We start from the raw sequence: 15,820 nt of genomic DNA on the forward strand, positions 1-15,820 counted from the left end.
ATAGGTAATATCTCTAGAAGGAACGAAATGCCACTTAATAACATGCTTGAAGTAAAATTGTTTGACGTGTGGGGCATAGACTTCATGGGACCATTTCCCATGTCTTTCAACAATCAATATATCCTTATTATTGTAGACTATGTCTCAAAATGGGTCGAAGCGACAGCATTTCCCACTAATGATGCTAAAGTGGTGCTCAAGTTCTTGAAGAAGCATATTTTCACCTGCTTTGGAACACCAAGAGCCATTGTGAGTGATGGTGGTACTCACTTTTGCAACAATCAATTTCAATCTCTCTTGAAGAAATATGGTGTCAAGTACAAAGTTGCACTTGCCTACCATCCTCAAACTAATGGGCAAGCTGAGATTTCTAATTAGGAAATTAAGAAGATACTTGTGAAGACAGTAGGAGTGGCAAGAAAAGATTGGTCCACCAAACTTGATGATTCATTGTGGGCTTATCGAACAGCTTACAAAACTCCTATCGGCATGTCTCATACCAGTTAGTTTTTGGGAAAGCATGTCATCTACCTGTAGAGCTAGAACATGGTGCTTATTGGGCTATCCAAAAGCTCAACTTTGATTTTAAAGCCGTGGGTGAAAAGAGACTTCTCCAATTAAATGAACTTGATGAATTTCGGTTAAATGCCTATAAGAATGCTAGGCAATACAAGGTGAAAACAAAGAGATGGCATGACAAGAAAATTTTATGCAAAGCATTTGAGCCAAGCTAAAAAGTAGTCTTGTACAACTCTAGATTGAGATTATTTCCTGGCAAACTCAAGTCTAGATGGTCGGGACCGTTCATGTGGTCTAAGCATTTCCTCATGGTGCTATTGAGCTAGAGAGCAGTGAAGGAGAAAGATTTAAAGTCAATGGACAACGAGTGAAGCATTACTGGGGTGGTGAGGTAGACCATGAAGCAATCACCTTGCCCTTATCTGATGCCTCTTGAAGAAGAGAAGAGTCAGGCTGAATGACTATAAAACAAGCGCTACTTGGGAGGCACCCCAAGCTCTAAACCTTATCTTTTGATTTTTCTTTTATAGTTTAGTTGTTTTGGTGAAGTTATATGTGATCTTGTCTCTTTTATAGGTTAACAAGAAGATGTGAGGAAGTATAAGCCTTTGGAGAAGCAAGAAATGTGGCCAAAGAACAAAAGAGCACAAAAGGAAGGAAAAATTCAGGGAAGTCAAGCTATTTAAGTTGTTTTTATGCTTATAAACTGGTCTTGGCAATTATTTTGAGCTTATTGAAGTAAATGCAATTTTTTATGGTTTGATTCCCATGAAAAATGATTCTTTTTGGGAGTTGATTGCATCTAAATTGAAGGAAATTGTGTATGGTTGATGAATAATGGTTAGAGATTGATTTTGGAGTGAATTGAGTGCTTGGAAGAGGTTTTAAGGGGTAAACAAATCAAATTTTTGAAAACAGGATGCTGCAGAATTTTGCTGTCAAGAAAGTTCTGACAAAAGTTATGACTTTAGGCTCACAACTTTGAGATTCCAGAGAAGGTCAAAGTCATGACTTTCATTTCAGCCTTAAATCTAAAGTCACGACTTTCATGTCCTCTGGACCTATTTGAAAAAAAAAATTGATTTTTTTAAATATATATATATATATATAATAATATTTTTTTCTGTCCTTTTCTTTTCTTTCCCCTCTGTGTTATATTTAACAGTATTTAAAAATAATATATATATATTTCTATAGATATAATTAAATTTTTTTTCTCTTCTTCTTGTCCTTTTAGTTCTACAACTGGTAAAGAAAAATAAATAAAAAATAAAAAAAATAATATTCTATTTCTTCTTTCCATTCCAGCGTCTGTAGCTGGTCTTAAAGAAAAAAATTGGTTAAAATTTGAAAAAAAAACCCAACTCTTCTATTCCAGCGTCTGCAGCTCACTTTGAAAAAAAATCCCCCTATTGACCTCATTATTTTTCTTGCTCGTACTATGTCTCTCATCTCCTCACGCAGCTTTCCTTTTCTTGATCATCATTCATTTCTTTTTTCCTAATCAGCCTTGAAAACTCTTGACTCTCCTCTGATATATCTCGCCCACAGACTGTGTCTCATCTACCTCCACCACTGTCCTTGGGCTATCTCTCATCCTTGGTTCCGTTGCTGGGCTGTCTCCTCACGCAGTTGATCAGCCTCGCCGCCACATTACTTCCTTTCATTTCTAGTTTAGTCTTCCCTAAAGCCGGCTGCCTTCTACCTCTGCACCTCTACCATTTGTAACCACTTAACCTCAATCTCAATAGCTCACCCAAATCTTGAGCCCGTGAGTCACATCTTCACCTAAAACCACAGCCCCTGTCTCTGCCATCGTCGTCTCTTAAATCCACCTTTATTATTTCTTCCTCTCATCTCCAGCACTCCCTTACTCGATCTCCCTCAGTCTCTCCTTTATCCTCGTGTCTTAGCTCTTCTCGATTCGTTACTGTCAACCGATTTCATCCACCATTTCCGTTTCAAACCACTCACCAACAGCCACTGCTCTTCTCACTATCCAATTGTTGTCGTGTGTCATCCTCAAGTGGTTGAGCTAAGATTCTTTCACTCGCTATCGTCTCTCTGCTTGCTCACAGGTTTTGAATCTATTAATAAATTTTTTTTCTTCTCTACCTTTCCACTTTGTTTGGGCTATTTTAATCTGATAAGGATGTAGAAATGTCAAACCATTATTTTCCTTTGATTGCTGATCAAACTGAATGCAAATGTGGGGTAAGCTTGCAAGAATGCAATGTTCTTTTGAGGATTCTTTGCACTATCATTTTGCCATTGTCATTATTGCCTTTTATCTGCCTATACTGCTTAAACTTTGACCCGTGAGCTCAGAGCTTAAATCCTGTATTTTGAATACTCAAGGTGATACTATTGTTAATTTTTGGGTCTGGACATGTTATTGTGGCTAGTTAAATTTTTTGAATGGGATAGGATTGATATTGCCTTACTGGATATTTTTCCTAGTTGAATTATTCCTGGCATTTTTTTTCTTCTCATAGTTTTGTGGGTGTGATTGGCTATTCATGTATTGATAATTCCATTTTTGGCTTACTTAGAAAAAAAAGTGATATTGTTGGCATACTTGTACAAGTTGAATTTGGTAAGCATGAATGAGCTATATTTCTTTGGTTGAATGCTCTCATTATGAAACTTGAGCTTATGATTGTGACATGTGCTCCACACTCACTGTTATGCTTCTTGATTCTGGACTTGGCTTTGCTCTTCATATTTTGGATCCTTAATTCAAATCTGTTATGTGAAAGCTAGACCTTGTTTAAACATGCTATGTAAAGTGCCATTTTGTGCTAGCTTCATTTAATCTTGTTTGCTTTAAGTTTGAACCTTCATTCTTCCTTATACTGGCTGTTGCTCATTGGTATTGCATTGAGTGCTTTCTTGCAGGCAATGGGTAAGAAAAGTGTCCCTCTTTCTAAAAAATCTAAGGTCATTGAGGTTGGTAAAAGTTCTAAGGGATCGGGATGGGATAAAACCTGATTTGCCACTGCTGCAATTCAAGATTATTTTGAGCAAAATTTGAAGGAAAGAAAAATAATTCAAGAAAGACCCTTCCCTTTGAGATGGTCTGAGCAATTCTACAATGATTTTCATGATGTGTATCATGCTACTAGCCTCATCCGTGAATGGAGCCATGCCTCTCAGTCGCTTGTGGAAGCTTACTATGCCTACGCTACTTGCAAGGATAACTTGCGATGTAAGGTACGGGGCAAATGGGTAGAGATCACTGAGGATACATTTTGAAAGGTGTCTTTCTCCCATAGAAGAGTGCCAATACACTGTCTATAAGAATGATAGAACTCAATTGCCATTTGATGATGTAGTTCGAGTACTATGCCTTCCTGACAAAAATATTTAGCAACATGACACCCATGGCAATCCCAAGAGCATTCTGCGCTGTAATCTGAATAGGACAACTCGTATATGGTGGCACTTCTTGGCATCTAATGTGATCCCAGTGACCCATATGAGTGATATGACTGTTGACCAAGCTGCCCTGTTATATACCTTAATGATGAGGCAACCTATTGACTTTCTAAAAATCATGTTTGAGTACATGCAAAAGTTGCCTAGAAGCGGATATCGCAAGCAGCTATTTGGGTTCCCACACTTGATTACTCAAGTGTGCTTAGAGAAGAAGGTTCCTACTTATCCGAAGGATCTCATGCCCCCTCCTTTGCCAAAGTTCAATTATAGAGAAATTCGATGTGCTGAAGGACCAAGAGGGGTACCAGATCAAGCTGCGGATGGTAGGAGGCATATTAATCCACCTCATGTTGAGCCTGCACTGAGCAACCTCATAGCACTCATCCAGAACATGCATGAGGGCCTCCAGAGCCAGCTGGATCGGATTGACTTCAGGCTCTACCATATTGAGCTATTCTTGCATCAGAGATTTTAGATGGACTTGCCAGAGGAAGAAGAGGAGGCCAATACTGATGTTGGCTAAGACTCGGACACTCACACTGACTAGCTTCACCCTTCCTTACTTTAATGCCTTTTATTTTTGTTTTTAATTATAATTAGCTGTTGATTACTTCTTTTTGGGTAAATATGGTTAGCCATGATCTTCTGATATCTTTTGTGCAGGGCTAACTTTGATCTTTTTGTAGCTAATATGTGATACTTTGACTAATCTTTTGCAATTAATTACTCTATGATAACTTGTGTACATGCTGGTGTAGTTAGTTGTATTTTTGGACTGCCTGTGGATATATCTCAATTATACTGTTACAGGTTTCTAATTTTTGTGCCTCTCATGCACCTTCTTTTTGGTTGTTAAGTTGCATGAGAGAGGGCCGTCATTTTACCCTTTTGACAGTATGGACACTGTTCAATTTAAGTTTGGGGTTGAGGGTATTATTTTGGTTGATTTAACATAAACTTCAATTTTGAAACTTAGCTATTTACTGTTCCTCTGTTATGAAATTTGAGCTAGATTGAGAAATTATTTGTTGAATAGAATGTGTGATCCAATGATAGAACGTTGGTTAAACTGTATGTTTTATAGGAAGTTGTGATAAATATTTTGGCATGCTTAATTTGCAGGGTTAAGGCTTGCTTTCTAATAATTTGTGAAATTTTCTTTTGCACTTTTGAATCAGACAATGATTTGAATGCCTCTATTAGGAAATTTTGTGGCAAGTTTATGTGCATTTTCTTTCTCAATTAAGAAATTCTAGAACCTATCTTGGAATCTCTTAAAGCATTTTAATCACTTTGCATGAGATTAAAATATGATTTGGGCATTCTTTTAAATGCGTTTGAGCCTTTCAAGCCCACCTATTGCATCATTTCCACTTGAACCCCTTTTTGAGCTTGGAATTGAAAATCTTATGTATTTTCTTTTTGAAACCTACATTAAACCCTAGTCTCTACAACTTGAAAAACCATGAACTACCTTATTCTTGAGATAAATGATAAAAAAAATTTTGTGCTAGTAGGGAAGATTGGTTTAGTTGTTCAAGGAGGTGTTGTTGTTGTAAATCTGGGTGTGAGGAATGGAAATGATGTTTTCAATTTTACTAATTGTACTCCTGAAAAAAAAAGTATAAAAAAATAGATTTATACATAAAAAAAATTGCAATGAAAAAAAGAGTTTCAATATCAATAAATTTAGAGTACAAGGAATGGTATTTGAGATAAGTTTGGGGGAAAGTATTTGGCTAGTAAGGATGGAATAGTTGGCTTCTCATTGTCATTTATCTCAAGTTCTTTGAATTCCATTTATCCTTTCATTTCAATAAGCCCAAAACCTTCAGCCACGCTACAAGCTTACAAAGTCCCATTGATTTTGAATTATGTGAAATGATCTTTTAGTGGAGAGAGAAGAAGAGTTTAGGCATATGAAGTCTTGATATTGAGCTTGTTCCATGCATATTGAGTTGTTACATTTTGACTTGATAGTTGCAAGAAAATCATTCTCTAGTCTCACACACACACATATCTAAATTGTTGGAAAGCATGATCTTAATTTGTGAATCGGGCATTCCTTTATATTTCACTGCTATTCTCTTTAATATATATTTAGAGCAACTAGTGAGGATATTTTCATGCATGCTTAGTAGATGAATAATTGGTTAATCTAGTTGTTTTATTACTTGTTTTACTTGAGGACGAGTAAAAATCTAAGTTTAGGGGTGTGTTAACCTCTAGAAGTTCATGTTATTTCATTACATTTTCCTTAGATTCTAATCCATTTTGGTTCAATTGTATATGTTTTTATTGCCTAAATTAGGAAAATGTGCATTTTGTTTTGGGCTTGTGTTCTTAGCTTTCATTTGATATTTTTAGCCTAATTTTATATTATTTTGATTGAAGTTTTGATTAGAAGCATTTCTGGAGCTTGGTGGATGTTTTTGGAAGGCTTTTGGATGAAGAAATCAAGAGCAAAATGAATGATTTTCGTTAGCTGTAAAAACAGTGTAAAATTTGCCAAAGTTGTCCCAAAGTCGTGACTTTCGTTCGCGACTTTCGTCGCTGTCAGAAAAACGCTGCGTTTCATTTATCAAAAATTAGTTGGCTATGATACATATAAGCTGAGAGCTTGACCCAGAACGCATTCTTCAGACTTTTAGACACTTTTGGAGCTTGGTTGTGCTAGGGTTTGGGCATTGGAAGAGTGAGGATCAAGAGATTGAAGCTTTGAAGACATTTGGAGCTCTTCTTATTTGGTTTTGCTATTCTTCTTCCTTATCCTATCTTGTAATTTGAAATGGGTCCACTTATTTTGTATATTTATAGCTTGTGGATGATTATGAGTAGCTAAACCTTTTGTTCTAAGATTATTTGGAACCCTTGTATGAATTAACACTATATTTCTCGTCTCTTTTTGTGATTAATGATATATATGTGTTTATTTTACTCTTTCCTTAATGCTTCTACTTGATTGGCCACCATTTAGATGTTGGGTTCACTTAATTGATGCTTGAGAGGGCTAGGTTGAGTGTAGAACTTGGGTTGATATTTGCATGTTGAATGGATGGTTTTGCTAGTAAGATAGAGATATACTTGCTAGCCTTACATAGCTACGTTAGGGTTGGTGTTTAAAATTGAGTTTTATTAATTGTAACAAGAGATTGTGCAATCAATTTAACTAAACACTTGTTCATGACTTGAGAGAGCTTATCCAAGTATTTTTAAAACCCTAGGTTAGCACTTATTTTCATTAAAAGCATTTATGAGAGGAGATAATTTTTGTGTTATGAAATGCAAGGGGGATAAATAATCCTAGGTCCTAAATTGTGTTGGAAATTTGTGAATCACTCACTTTTCTTTATTTTCTAGTGTTAGCTTCATAAGCAAAATCATTTTCACCTAACTTAGTATAGCTCAACTTGATCGAATTTGCTTAGTCTTTTGCTTGATCATTGTTTTTAAACAAATTCTCGAGGGAACGATACTTTACTTTTATTATATTACTTGCTACGACCCATGCACTTGCAGTGAGCAACAGAAACGTATGAAAAATAGGCATCATGTGGATATGATAAAGTGTGAAGTAGAAAATGATGGAATGGTAAAATTGAGAACTATCCAAATTTTATCTGATGTGTCTTTGGATAGTATAGAGATGAAAGGGAATGAATATCGAAATTGAAAGGAGGCTCCCCTCTTTATTTTGTATGTCCCTTTGAAAATGACATAATTTTTGAGTAAAAGATCTTATGTTGAGCTATAAGCTTGCCCTAATTTTAGCAATATAAATCTTGGAATAATCTCCAATAAGAAAAATGCCCTAATTATATTCAAGCAAGTCAAATCTCAATGAGGACTTATGGGGTTTGTAATGTGGCTTGAGTAAATTGGCTCATAAAATAAAAGGATATTTAGCTCAAAAGTCCCACATTCCTATGTAAATTCTTCCTTCAACCTTTTTCTTCTTGTACTCTAACATAAAATTATGCTAAAATTCACCTAACAAGAGAGGATATTCAGGGATAGTGATGTAGCAAAATAGGATAAAATTGTAGGTTGAGAATGGAAAAGATGTGATGGTCTAAACATAGGTGCAAAATCACAATGGAATTTTTTGACATGCAATCTTGCAAGACTTGTCATTTCTATATAGTTATCATTGGGAAAGGAAGAAAAATTCTCTTCTATTTCTTCTTCTTCTTTTTCTTCTTTTTCTTCCTTCTTTTTTTAATTTTTCTCTACATGTCCCATTCAATGAGTGAATGCTAGTGGAGGGATAATCTATTTTTTTTTGTTTTGATTTTTCATCAGTAAGAGTGCTTTTTTTTTGTATTTATTCTTAGCTCTTGAGCTTTGCTTTCATGAGCTTGGAAATGAAAAGAAATTATTTGAATGGATGAATCTGGAAGGTTAAAAAAAAGGCTTCAATTGGGTGAAAGAAAGTCTTGATCCTCTCTTGGAATTTGAAAATTCAATATAAACATTTGTTCGAGTACCCTACCCCGATGATATTTGTAAATAGGTGAATTAAAGAAACACTACTCCTAGCTCAATATGGGTGACTAGGGAGAAACTCCTTCAAGATTTAGGAAAGAAGAAGAAAAAAATGCCTCATATCTTTTACTTAACTTTCTAGTGGAGCATGTTATCTTATCTCTCTAATCAGTCTTTTTTTATCTTTAATTTCTTTTTCTCTTTTTTTAGTTATTTTTATATTTTCATGAAATAGGGGCATTTTCTTCAAGTTAATCTGTTCCATATCCATTATGATTTTTTCATTAGGAATACTAAACATTAAGGGAGTAATGCATAAGATAAGAGAAGTTTTATGATCAAGGGGTAGAACAAGTAAACAGGGATGTCAAATGGAAAAGTATGATTACAACATTGACAAAGTTAAACAAGATCGTTTTAAGTGATAGATTTTGACCATATAAACATTACATAATAAAGATAAGACATGTTAGAAACAATATTTTGGAATTTTCTCTTTAATGGTGAATGACCTTATTGATGAATGCGACATTTGGGCTTGATTTCTTTATCTCCCCTCTTTATTTTTTAACCTCACAACTTGATCAAAAAAATTATGCACCCAAGTGAATGCTAGCATCTACACCTGCCATATCATTTTTTATGGTCAAGGCAAGGGTATAAAGCATATTGTGAAATGTTGATGTGCTTTAAATGGATAAGATATTGACAATAGGCAAGGAGTGAGAAAATGACTGGTATTGTGGCAAGTAAGGTGAGGGACCATGACCTTCCCATGTAAAGGACCTAAAAAATCTAATATTTCAAAAATTTCAAAGTCTTTTATCATGGTATGTGATATGAAAATGTATGAATGCAAATGCATTTGTTTGCTATATATGGCCTTGCTCTAATGGATGATTATTGTGGAATCAAGTGGGGGTCGGGATGGGAAGATGTAAAGTATAATATCAATTTATTTACAACCTTGCATTGGTGTAAGGGATAAATTGAAAAAAAAAATTGAATCTCACTTAGAGATGTAGGGTTTGTGATCGAATTGGATGAATTTTGAATATTATTTCCACTGTTTGTCTATAAACAAGGGTTAAATAAGCAAGTGTGCTTACTTGTGCCTTAAACCTTTATGCTAAGGAAAGCACAAGATGATTCGACAATCCCTACAAAAGGGTTTAGGTATTAAAAATATTATAATTTTGTGCATTCCCTTAAGTGATTATAGGGCTACCTCATTTATGCCAAACAAAATTTCCTTTCCTCCATATGCTTATTGCATCATAAAGAAATGGAAATAACTATTAACCTACAAGGGATCAAAATCCCTACATGATTAAAGTCGTGAGAGTAATAGCCTTATGACTTGTTTTTGTTGTTTTTTAAGGAAAGAAAAAAATTAAGGATAGTTGGTTTTTTAGATATTCATGTACAAGAGTTAACTAATTCTTGTTAAACAAAGCTTAATTTATCATTTGGGCAAATGAGAAGTTTCCAATCTCCTCCAGCTGCTTATTGCACTATAGGGATAAAGAATTAACAATTAGCCTATGAATAGTTAAAAATAATATATGGCTAATGTTTCACTTTCAAAATTAAATGTGTTATTTTACCCTACAACAAGAAAAGTTGTTTAACAGGAGTTAGTTGACAAAATGCTTCAACTATTCAATGTTATGAAAAGAATTTATAGTCACTGGGGTCAAAGACCCATAGGCAAAAGCTTAGTTATTTAATGTTAGTGCCATCCTTGTGACACATTGACATTGATTAGTGCAATGACATTCAATACTTGCTCTAGCATAAGGTACCTAACAATTGTTTTCTTTAAGGTAGCATGCACAAATGATATGTCATCATGATGATAATGATGTACTAAAACATGCTCTCATTTTGTGCCTTATTTAGGAAGCTTAAGTCTATTTATCTTTGTAATCATCAAGTATGAGCTAAAATGGTTAGCTACTAGCTGTCATCTAAAACATATAGCTCCAGGGTAGATTTATAGTCCTGATAGATAGAAGGTTCCCAAGATGCCCTCATCACACGGTGAATACCTTACTTAGTAATTTTAACCCTTCAAGAACATAAGCTCTTCAGGGATCGAATTTACTGAGTAAGTAACAACTTGGGTGAGGCATTCATAATAACCTCTGAGAGTTTAAAAACTCTTCAGGGAAACCACTACTAACCCCCGCTAACCTATGATATTCACAGACCCAGGTATAGGGCCCAAAATGTGTGTATTGAATTGTATGAGTGCACAATATGTGATAAGAGCATGCAAGCATGTTATCTTATTCCCATACGCTACCCAACCCTCATTTGTTAATCAAATCAAACAAAGAGGCAATTATATGTACAAATAAAAGTCTTCTATCCTAGGATTTATTATGCATGTTAGCTATCCTAAGACATGTTATAAAAAATGAAGAGAGAGAGAGAGAGAAGAGGAAAAGAGGGGCGAAAAGCACACACAAATTAAAAGGGATAATAATAATAATAATAATAACAACATGTTATATTTGGAGTACAACAAACTTATATAGGCTTGACTCTCTAACCTATCCCTAGTGGAGTTGCCAACTGTCATACTCGAAAAATGCGACACAGACGATGTGCGAGGGAAGGTCCTTACCTTCGTGGTAGGAACCGGCTGGAACAGGAGTCACCACCAAGATTTTAAGGGAAATCTTGGGAAACCATTTAAAGGAGGTAAGGGTGGTCTGCAAAAATAGAAAATAGGTTTAGGAATCGATTGAGTGTGGGAAAGGTGTTAGGCACCCCACAACACCCATTCATAAGAATAGTTATCTGAAGTTTGTTGTGCTATATTAATATAGATTTAAAATTATTTTAATTATCCTTTTTATATTCATATGTTTGATATAAAAATGATAAGAATTAAGTGAGAAATATTTATATATTTACAAGGGAGGACTTGACTTAAAATCAGACTCTGAGAGCTACGTACCTTATGATGGGGATCAAATTCCACGTAGTTTGGGCTTGAAAATTGTTGGTGAAAATAGTTTTGAAGAGAAATTAATTAGAAATAATTCACCATTTTGTATATAAAACAATTTCTAAAATTTTAATGTGTGTTTTTAAGTTGCAAAAAGTGATTTAATTTTAACTATTTTCTCAATTTTTAAAAATTTTTGGAATAAAGAAAAGAAAAGAGTTTAAAAATTATTTTTATTTTTATTTTATATTTTATGATGGGAATTTATCACAATACCTGCAGAGCCTTATTGGCTCATACGATAATACAATTATTTTATATATTTTAGAGATTTCAAAATCTCACACGATAAAAGAATTTAGCAACTTAATTTATTTATTTATATTCTTATGTATATTTTTAAGTATTAATAATAATTTTTAAGCATGTATGTACATATATACTTTTTTTTAAAGACTCTTAATCATCATACCTGCAAAGCCTTATTGACTTTTAAGTTAATACGATTATCCCAAATATCTACGAAAATTCAAAATCCTCACACAATAAAGGATTAAATAATATATATTTTAATGTGTAATTATACAATTTGCATTTTTGAACATAGAAATCTTAGTCGCTATACCTGTGAAGTCTTATCGACTTTCATGGTAAGATGATTATTTTAGAGGTTTATAGATATTTAAAAATCTCAGATGACCAAAAGATTTAATACATTAATTTGATTAATTAATTTTATTTACAAAAAAATCATTTATTTACTATATAAATTAATAATTGTGAAATTCTGTGAGGATTTATTATCCCACATGATAATGCACTTAATTTAATTCTCTATAAAGATTCTTGAAATTCTCATAATACTTAAAATTTTATTAATTATAAAAAGAGAATTAATTTTAATGATGAGTCTTTGAAACTCATATTATTATATACAAAATTAATCCTCGTACCTGTGAAATCTTATTGATTTTCATGATATAGAATCATTTTAAATGCTTGTAGAGATTCTTAAAATCTCACACAACAAATACATAATCAAGATATTTGCATTTGCAATCGAGCATAATATTATGGTTGGCTAAATAATTCATGCAATAAAGGCAATGGAAAGAAGAGAGAAATAAACTATTTTGATATTCCACTCCTCTTTTGACTTAAGGATATGTTCTTTAAGGTTTTTCAAATTGGCTTAATGCTCAGATAAGGGTTTTGAAAGGAAATAATGAGAGTCATGGTTATAGCATCTGACAATTAGAATAAACAAGATTCACATATCATCACTATCATTAATCACCCAATTTATTTCCTGTGAAAATCAAAATCAAGTTGATGTCTTAAAATTATGTGTGAATAAACAATAGTCCCATATTAGACACAAGCGTACTCTTAATTTTTCCAAAAATAATATGATCATTTAAATGAATGAAGCAAGCATATGAAATTTTTGAAAGAACTACAAAATTTTAAATAAGAAAGAGCTAAATCAAAGACATGATCAAGTTGTGTGTGTAAAAGATAACTATAAAGAATGGAATAAAATTATACCTGATATTGCACATAAATCCCACTCTTCTTGTACTCAACATATAGATATTTTGAAAAACTGATTGATGCACGTTTCTGTACCTTAATCAGATTCTTCAAGAGCTCCTCATCTTTCTTGGGCCACAGGTCACAGACAAAAAGGAGCATTCATGGTGGTTTAGTTCATCTTCCTTACGTCATACCAGTCTCTGTTTCTCATTATCTCGGCCTTTCTCTTCTTGCTTCCACCTTTTGCTCCGTATCCCTTTTTATCCCTCTCTTGTTCGTCTTACTTTCTTCTTCTTTTTCTACTCTGAAACTTCTTCTCACTCTCTCCTTCATTCTCCATCTCCTTTTCTCTCTCATTCTCCATCTCTCTTTCTTCTTCTTTTTTTGCTCGTCCGTTCCCAGCTTTCTCTTTCTCAGTCTCTCTCACTCTCGCATCCTCAACTCGTTCTAGCCTAAAAACCCACGTCCGCATGCAACTGCCTCTGTCTTTTCTTCTTTTCCATCCGTCACCGTGCTCTGCTTTCTTTTTGTTTTGCCACTCTCGGTCTCTCTCATTCTCAGTCTCTCATCTCTTCTCTCGGTCTCCTTTTTTTCTGTGTTGCTTCCTCTCTCTCCTTGTTCATTCTCTTTCCTTCACACTCCTCAGCAAGATCCAGAAGCAAACCCTTCTGTCCATCTTCGCCTCCAGGACCTAACTTTTCTCTTCTCCTATCTCGGACGTTTTTCTTTGTGCTTTGTTTTTTCTCCTCTTCAATCTCTCTTTTTTCCCTCCTTCCCTCCTCCATGATGTGTCTGTTCTTCATTCAGACTTCTCTCTCAATCTCTCCCTCGCTCTTCTCAGTCCTCTACTCTCCTTCTCGGTGCTCTCTCCTTCCTTGACTTTCCTCTCATCTTCGAGCTCTGTTTTTCTTCTCTTTTCCTTTTCTCTCTCCTCTCCTTCATTCCCACTCTCGGTCTCTTCTTCTACGTGCATCTCCCCTCTTTTTTCTGCCTGTGTGCATGCGGTCTCCATGCTTTATTTTTCCTTCCCTATTTCTCCCTCTCAGTCTCTCTCTTTCTTTTTCTGTTTTTTCCTTCTTATCATCCATGCCTCTTTAAGGGGAAGGCCTCCTCTGCATATGTGTGCATCTTTGCTTCCCTACTCCTCTCTCTTTTTTCGCTCGCGTGTTTGGCAGGCTCTACTCTGCTCTTTTCCTTCGCACGCGTCTGAGCTTCGTTCTCCCTTTTCCAGCGCTTCTCTCGACTAGTTGTGGCTACGTGTTTCACTTCCCTTTCTTTTCTCTTTTCTATTGCCTCTACATGTGTTAAAGGAAGGCCCTTTAAGGGCTGTGATGAAACCTGAAACTCAGCGTTTCATCCGACCCTGCAATATTTTATTTTTTTGATTTTTTTTATTATTTTTAGGTTAACACACAACACACACATTTTTTTTTTAAGTGAAAAATAAGATTTAAGGAGAGAAAAGTTAACTCTTCAAAAATTGACTCCCAATATTTCTTGAATGATTGGGAATAATTAGGAGAGATTTTAAAAAATTTAAGCAAGAGTTTTTTTTATTTTGTTAAATTATTATTTTTTTAAAAAAATATAATCCTAAAAAGGATTAAATTTCATTTTTATATTTTTTTTGATGACCTAAAAGAAATAAAATCCTAACCAACAAAAGATTATCTAAATTAAAACAAAAATTAAACCTTATTAATTATATTTTTTTGAAATTATAATCCTAAAAAGGATTAAATTTTGTTTTTGTATTTTTATATTTGTTTAGTTATTTATTATTATTTTTATTAAGTTTAAAAATGCCTGGACAAAATATAGTGTTCATAGTTGCCCTTATTTTTAGTTATTTATTATTTTTTTAATAAATTTAAAATGCTTGGACAAAATACAATGTTCACAAGATACATCATCGTTCTCCATCTTTTGGACTACAGTCCTCAATGAGGGGGCCATTTGGGTCTCAGAAGTAGCGGGGGACTCGATGTTTTCCCTTAAGAAGTTTATCGACACATGTGATTGCATTCAATCATGGCCTACAAAAGAGTAAAAATAGGTTAGACTATGTTAAAGGTAAAAAAAATGAACACAGAAGATAATACTTACTGGTATTACTCTTTATTATGCGCCTAAAAAGCTGGGGCCATCATTTATTGAAGTGGAGGTAGACATCCCTATCTACAAGTTCTATCTTGCACTGCCTTTGGGCAGTATATGGAATGGCTATCTAGTCAATGGCCTCCTAGTCCAATAGCTCCATACTGATTTGAGGGGACAGCCCTTAAGGGATGCATTAGCTCAACCCAAACTAGCCCGCCACTAATTAAGGGTGATAAGACTCTAAGTAACCTTTAAAGACTTGAAGGAGGAGCTAGTGTATGACAGTCACATCTTTTGGGAGTGGTACCTGAGAGGAAGACCTCGTCCCTTATCAGCAAGGCAGGTTTATTCTTTTTATCCACCAAATGTCTATACCAGGCGGGAAGGCGATAATCCAGAATGTTGAAGGGCTTCAAGGTCCTTCATAAGGACCAACTATATTGATTGAAGAACTCAAAGAAGTTTTATGACTCAATCAGAGGATGACCATCCAAGAGGCAACTGAAGGTGGTTGGCATAGGAATCCTCGGGGGAAAGGTTCCTAATGGAGCAGAGAGAAGTAAGCTATCATTTACAGCCTCAAGAACTAGACGGGCCTATAGAGGTTGTTGAAGGGCTTCTTCATCAAAAGCTCCCTCATGTCGTCATACAAACAGCCCAAAACATAGTCCTCAAAGCTATTTAGTTGATATAAAAGAGGGACTAGGTGATCCGCAGGTATAGCTACACGGGCTTCCCTCCCTCTAGGCCAAGATCTATTAGCTCAGCGAAATTTAAATGAAA

General features: G+C 34.6%; 1 protein-coding gene across 1 annotated transcript in view; it reads left to right on the forward strand.

Moving 5' to 3' along the window:
- Positions 1-15,519: 15,519 nt before the first annotated feature.
- Positions 15,520-15,820, forward strand: part of LOC129314011 (uncharacterized) — a 47,145-nt gene continuing 46,844 nt past the window's right edge. Inside the window, exon 1 of the mRNA XM_054957391.1 lies at positions 15,520-15,574. Within this exon, the coding sequence (XP_054813366.1) occupies positions 15,520-15,574 (55 nt within the window). The remainder of the gene's footprint in view (positions 15,575-15,820) is intronic.

This window comes from Prosopis cineraria, unplaced genomic scaffold (assembly GCF_029017545.1).
Source record: "Prosopis cineraria cultivar Desert tree isolate PC_DT_omini unplaced genomic scaffold, ASM2901754v1 PC6, whole genome shotgun sequence".
NCBI classification, from domain to species: Eukaryota; Viridiplantae; Streptophyta; class Magnoliopsida; order Fabales; family Fabaceae; genus Prosopis; species Prosopis cineraria.